Genomic DNA, 6,000 nt, shown 5'->3' with positions numbered 1-6,000 from the left:
GAGAGAAAAGGATCAACCTTCTCTGCACCTGAGCCCAGGAAACTTACTTCTAGTAAGGCGTGGCCCAGCCAATGTGGTGCTTGGATCACCCACTGACCATCCCTGTTCCAAGGCATTAAGAGTGGGATATACTTTCTATGACTCTTCCAAGAGGTCAGAAGTGGAGGTAGAAGTTTCCTCCTTCGTGGACCACTGTGGAAATGTAGGGACAGAAGCAGAAGGGCCCCCTATATTTTTAGGTTATTTCGGGGGAGGGGATTTTGTTTTGTTTTATTTGCTGTTGTTCCACGATTACTGAGAAAATTACAGCATTGCAGACAGATTCAAACAGCTCCCTGAGGCATTTTGAACTTTATCGCAACTGTAGGCTGAGTGACCTGCAGGTTGGACAGACTGACAAAGTCCAAAAGCTTCCGCATTTCCTTAGTGTCAGGGTCTACTTCAATGGTCTCCTGATCCGGGGCTGAGATCTCGGGAACACAATTGTCCCTCCTTTCTCTCTCCTTCTGCAGCTTGATGGAGATACCTCTCACTGGGTCCTTCTGAATCCCCTTCATCAGATGCATGACATAGCCTACTATCTTGTTGCGGAGCTTCTTGCTGAGGATAATGGTGATCTCCTCGCACACACGTTTGTTCGTGTGGAAGTCTTTGCCCAGGGATGTGTAGTACTGGTCTATGAAGACCTGGGTGGCCTTCTTTGTGATTTTGGTGCGAATGCGGCCATGTGAGCGAAGGGCTCCCTGTTAACTCTCCCCATGTCTTTTTTCTTTAAACCTGTTGGAGCAGGGCTGGTGCACTCGGGAGAGCAAATCTGCATTGTGTCTGAGCAGGCCTGCTCCTGTGTTCATGTGGATGTGTGTTTTGTATCCTCCTAGGGCTAGTGTGTAGAGTGGCCTAAATGTTGCACTTGAAGGCTGTAAGGAGAATAGGAACTCAGCGAAATTGCCTTAACTTCACCCCATACCAAAGGATTAATATTTCCTCCTATACAATTTTTTTTAATTGTGTTGATCACAAGTTGTGTTTAACCAGTTCAGCAAAAAGTATGCCGTTTTAAAAAATACTCAAAAAATACATTGTAGATACACTATTCAAACACCTAATTTGAATGTTATTTGATTATTAAATTGTGAGAAAAAGCCCTAAAGTTCGAAATCAAATTCCCCTTCCTTCTGTAAGCTAAATTTGAAATTTTTCTGACTGCTTTCTAATTTTGTTGGATTGGGCTCAGTCTCGTGGTGCCAGATTTTCTTCATCAGCTGTGATGTTTGGGGCCATCTTTGGAGCACTAGAATATCTAGGGAGTCTTCAGCAACAACAAAGCTGAATGAACCTAACTACAGATTACTCACACTGAGCCAAAATACAGGAAGCACGAGCAAATCCCATGCCCCTAGAGTAGCTGTCCTAAACCAAATTATCTGTCCCTAGTTTTGCAAATAGTACAATTTGGGGAAAGGCAGGAACATGAAGAAATGCAAAGTTATAGATATGATATTTTCTCTTTCAGGCTGACCAACATAGACATCAACTGGGCATTTGGTCCAGAGGTAATTATGAAAGAATTTAAACCCACAAGAAAGAAATTGTCCATTTATTGTAACATTGAGCTCCCTGTGCCAATGGGGAAATCACTTGTATATACTGTCTTGCCTTAGAGAGTGGCACTTAAATACTTCCTTCTAAAATTTTGAAATGTGCCAGCTTGACACTTCTGGTCCTCCAGTTTTATGCAAGGCTTGGTCAGTCCCCTCTGTGTTCATCGAGTGTGTTTAAAGCCTTTTCATTATTTATTAGTGAAATGATATGACATCTGGACCTTTAACATATTCCCTCATAAAATCTTGTGAGATAAAGTTAAAATGGAAGTAACGACAATTTTATGGTTGCTGGGGTTACATGAGGGGAACGTATGGTATTTTTCTCTCTACTTTTGTGAGTGGTTGAAATTTTTCATAATACAATTTTTTATGTATTTTTATTTCCCTCTTGATTTTCACACTTGGGGGATCCAGTTCCTCCCTGGGCTTGAATGCTGCCTAGTAATGTATCTTCCATTCCCTCTAAAGCACATTCATGATATGCATTCTGTGAAATCCCACCCTCTTTCCCTCTCTGGTTTTCCATATTGAGTAGAATTCCAAGAGGGTTTTAGCCTTGTACTGCAGCAGCTTTTGTCCTGGAGTTCCTTTCATCTGGGAACTCTGTTTTATGGATAAAGTTCTCTCTCATTACCCTAGTGGCCTCATTTGGAGGATTACCCTCAGCAAAGCCCTAACTAAAGCCACTGCGGATATTTCTAAGTAGGAATCATTATGCTCTTTTTTCTTTATCTGTTTTATTTCATTGTTTTCTCTACCCATACATTTTTCTATATTATCATTTACATAATTCAAACATTTTTTTATTTCAATAGTTTATGAGATACAAGTGTTTTTTGGTTACATGGATAAGTTCTTTAGTGTTGATTTCTGAAATTTTAGTGAACCCATCACCCAAGCAGTGTACACTGAACACAGTGTGTAAACTTTTATCCCTCATTCCCATCCCAATCTTCCCCTCTGGGGTCCCCAAAGTCCATTACATCATTTTATGCCTTTACATCCTCATAGCTTAGCTCCCATGTACAAGTGAGAATACATAATATTTGGTTTTCCATTCCTGAGTTACTTCACTTAAAATAATGCCCTCCAGCTCTATCTGAGTTGCTGCAAAAGACATTATTTCATTTTGCTTTATGGCTGAGAAGTATTCCATGGTGTATATATATTACATTTTCTTTATCGATTTGTTGGTTGATGGGCACTTAGTTTGGTTCCATATCTTTGCAATTTTGAATTGTGCTGCTATAAACATGCATGTGCATGTATCTTTTTTGTATAATGACTTCTTTTCCATTGGGTGGACACCAAGCAGTGGGATTGTTGGATCAAATGGTGGAGTTACTTTTAATTCTTTAAGGAATTTCCACACTGTTTTCCATAGTGGTTGTACTAATTTACACTAATACAATGTAAATTACACCAGCAGTATAAAAGTGTTCCCTTTTCACCACAACCATACCAACATCTATTGTTTTTTGAGTTTTTAATAATGGCCATTCTTGCAGGAATCAGGTGGTATCTCATTGTGATTTTAATTTGCATTTCCCTGAGGGTTAGTACTGTTGAGCATTTTTTCATATATTTATTAGCTGTTTGTATATATGCTTTTGAGAAATGTCTATTTATATCCTTTGCTTACCTCTTGATGGGATTATTTGTTTTATTCCTTGCTGATTTGTTTGGGTTCTTTGTAGAGTCTGGATATTAGTCCTTTTTTGGATGCCTAGTTTGCAAATATTTTCTCTCACTCTGTGGGCTGTAGGTTTGCTCTGCTGATTATTTCTTTTGCTGTGCAGAAGCTTGTTAGTTTAATTAATCACATTTGTTTGTTTTTATTTTTGTTGCATTAGCTTTTAGGGTTTTAGTCATGAATTGTTTGTGTAAGCCAATGTCCAGAAAAGTTATTCTAATGTTATCTTCCAGAATTTGTATGGCTTCAGGTCTTAGATTTAAGTCTTTGATCTATCTTGAGTTGATTTTTACGTAAGATGAAAGAAGGGGATCCAGTTTCATCTTTCCATATATGGCTTGCCAGTTTTCCTAGCACCATTCATTGAATAGGGTGTCCTTTTCCAAATTTATGTTTGTGTATGCTTTGTCAAAGATCAGTTGGCTGTAAATTTTTGGCTTTATTTCTGGGTTCTGTATTCTGTACTATTGGTCGGTGTGACTTTTTACACTAGTACCATGGTGTTTTTGTAACTATAGCCTTGTAGTATAGCTTCAAGACGGATAATGTGATGCCTCCAGATTTGTTCTTTTTGCTTAGTATGGCTTTGGCTATGTCACTCTTTTTTGGTTCCATGTGAATTTTAGGATTGTTTTTTCTAGGTCTGTGAAGAATGATGACAAAAACAAAAATAAATAAATGTGACAGTATTTTGATGGGAATTGCATTGAATCTGTAGATTGCCTTAAGAAATAAGATCATTTTTCACAATATTGATTCTTCCCATCCATGAGTATGGGCTGTGTTTCCATTTGTTTGTGTCATCTATGATTTCTTTCAGCCAGTGTTTTGTAGTTTTCCTTGTAGAGATCTTTCACTTACTCGATTGAGTATATTCCTAAATATTTTATTTTTTTTGCAGCCATTGTAAAAGGGAGTGAGTTCTTGGTTTGATTCTCAGCTTGGTCATTGTTGGTGTATGGCAGTGCTACTGATTTGTGTGCATTGATTTTGTATCCTGAAATTTTAGTGAATTCGTTTATCAGATCTAGGAGCCTTTTGGGTGAGTCTTTAGGGTTTTCTATGTATATGGTCATATCATCAGTGAACAGTGACAGTTTGACTTCCTCTTTTCCAATTTGGATGCCCTTTATTTTCTCTTTTCTGATTGTTCTGGCTAGGACTTTCAGTACTCTGTTGAATAGAAGTAGTAAAAGTGGACATACTTGTCTTATTCCAGCTCTTAGGGGGAATGCTTTCAATTCTTCCCCTTTCACTATGATACTGGCTGTGGATTTGTCACATATGGCTTTTATTATTACTTTGAGGTAAGTCTCTTCTATGCCTATTTTGCTTAGGTATTTTATCATAAAGTAATTCTGAATTTTATCAAATGCTTTTTCTGTGTCTATTGAGATAATAATATGGTTTTTGTTTTTAATTCTGTTTATGTGATGTATGACATTTATTGATTTGTGTCTGTTAAAGCAACCCTGCATTCCTGGGATGAAACCCACTTGATTATGGTGTATTATCATTTTGATGTGCTGTTGGATTTGGTTAACTTGTATTCTATTGAGGATTTTTGCATCTGTGTTCATCAGTGATATTGGTCTGTAGTTTTGCTTTTTTTTTTTTCTTTTGAGACAGAGTCTTGCTCTGTCACCCAGGCTGGAGTACAGTGGCATGATCTTGGCTCACTGCAATCTCTGCCTCCTGGGTTCAAGCAATTCTCCCGGCTCAGACTCCCAAGTAGCTGGGATTACAGGCACCCACCACGATACCTGGCTAATTTTTATATTTTTAGTAGAGACAGAGTTTCACCATGTTGTCCAGGCTAGTCTTGAACTTCTGACCTCAGGTGATCCACCCGCCCCAGCCTCCAAAAGTGCTGGGATTATTACAGACATGAGCCACTGAGTCTGGCTGGTCTGTAGTTTTCTTTTGTTTTCTGTTATGTCATTTATTAGTTTTGGTATTAGGGTGATACTAGCTTCACAGAATAATTTAGGGAGAATACACTCTTTCTCTGTTTTCTGGAATAGTTTCAGTAGGACTGATACCAATTCTTCATTGAATGTCTGGTAGAAATCAGCTGTGAATCCGTCTGGTCCTGAACATTTTTGTTGACAATTTTTTTTTATTACTGATTTAGTCTTGCTGCTTGTTATTGGTCTGTTCAGGGTTTCTATTTCTTTCTGAAAATCTAGGAGAGTTGTATATTTCCAGGAATTTATCCATTTCATTTAGATTTTCTAGTTTGTGTGCATAAAGGTGTTTATAGTAGTCTTGAATTATTATATCGTTTGTATTTCTGTGGTATTGGTTGTAACATCTTCAGTTTCATTTCTAACTGAGCTTATTTGGACCTTCCATTATGATTTCTTTCATGTGATTTTCCCCAAAACTTTTCCTTTTCCTGACTTCTGAATTTCTAAGCCTTGAAAACCTTTTTCTCACATCATCAGCAGTAGAACTATTCTCTCAGCTACATGTTTTCCTGCGGCAATGGAATACACCCTAATGTTCCATTTCCTTCTGCTCTTCCACGGATTCTGCAGGATCAGCAGAGCCTTGCTTTCTTCCTCCTCCTCCTGTGTAGCACTGATTGCTGGAGCAGAATTCCTCTCCTCTTTTTTCTTTAGAACCAGATAGTTTTCCTGGAGTCTCCCATATGAAATCATTGAGTTCTGAGTCAGTCAATTGCATTAATTGTTCAAATGC

General features: G+C 38.1%; 1 protein-coding gene across 1 annotated transcript; it reads right to left on the bottom strand.

The window, feature by feature from the left end:
• Positions 1-211: 211 nt before the first annotated feature.
• LOC117078753 (40S ribosomal protein S17-like) lies at positions 212-5,960 on the bottom strand. Its single transcript, XM_033202179.1, has 2 exons — positions 5,769-5,960; positions 212-743 (listed from the first exon to the last, which is right to left on the bottom strand). The coding sequence occupies exons 1-2, from the start codon at positions 5,958-5,960 to the stop codon at positions 324-326; spliced, it is 612 nt and encodes a 203-aa protein (XP_033058070.1). The 3' UTR covers positions 212-323.
• Between the last annotated feature and the right edge of the window lie 40 nt (positions 5,961-6,000).

The sequence above is a fragment of the Trachypithecus francoisi genome, unplaced genomic scaffold (assembly GCF_009764315.1).
Source record: "Trachypithecus francoisi isolate TF-2019V2 unplaced genomic scaffold, Tfra_2.0 Lachesis_group0, whole genome shotgun sequence".
Taxonomy (NCBI): Eukaryota; Metazoa; Chordata; class Mammalia; order Primates; family Cercopithecidae; genus Trachypithecus; species Trachypithecus francoisi.
The sequence above is the reverse complement of the archived record's forward strand: the minus strand, read 5'-3'. Positions and strand labels throughout refer to the sequence as shown.

Excerpts from the sequence above, each read along its gene's own strand:
- LOC117078753 (XM_033202179.1), bottom strand. The coding sequence starts at position 5,960 with ATGATTTCATATGGGAGACTCCAGGAAAACTATCTGGTTCTAAAGAAA. Across the intron at positions 744-5,768 it reads CCATTGCCGCAGGAAAACAT|GGAGCCCTTCGCTCACATGG; the intron begins GTAGCTGAGAGA and ends GAGAGTTAACAG.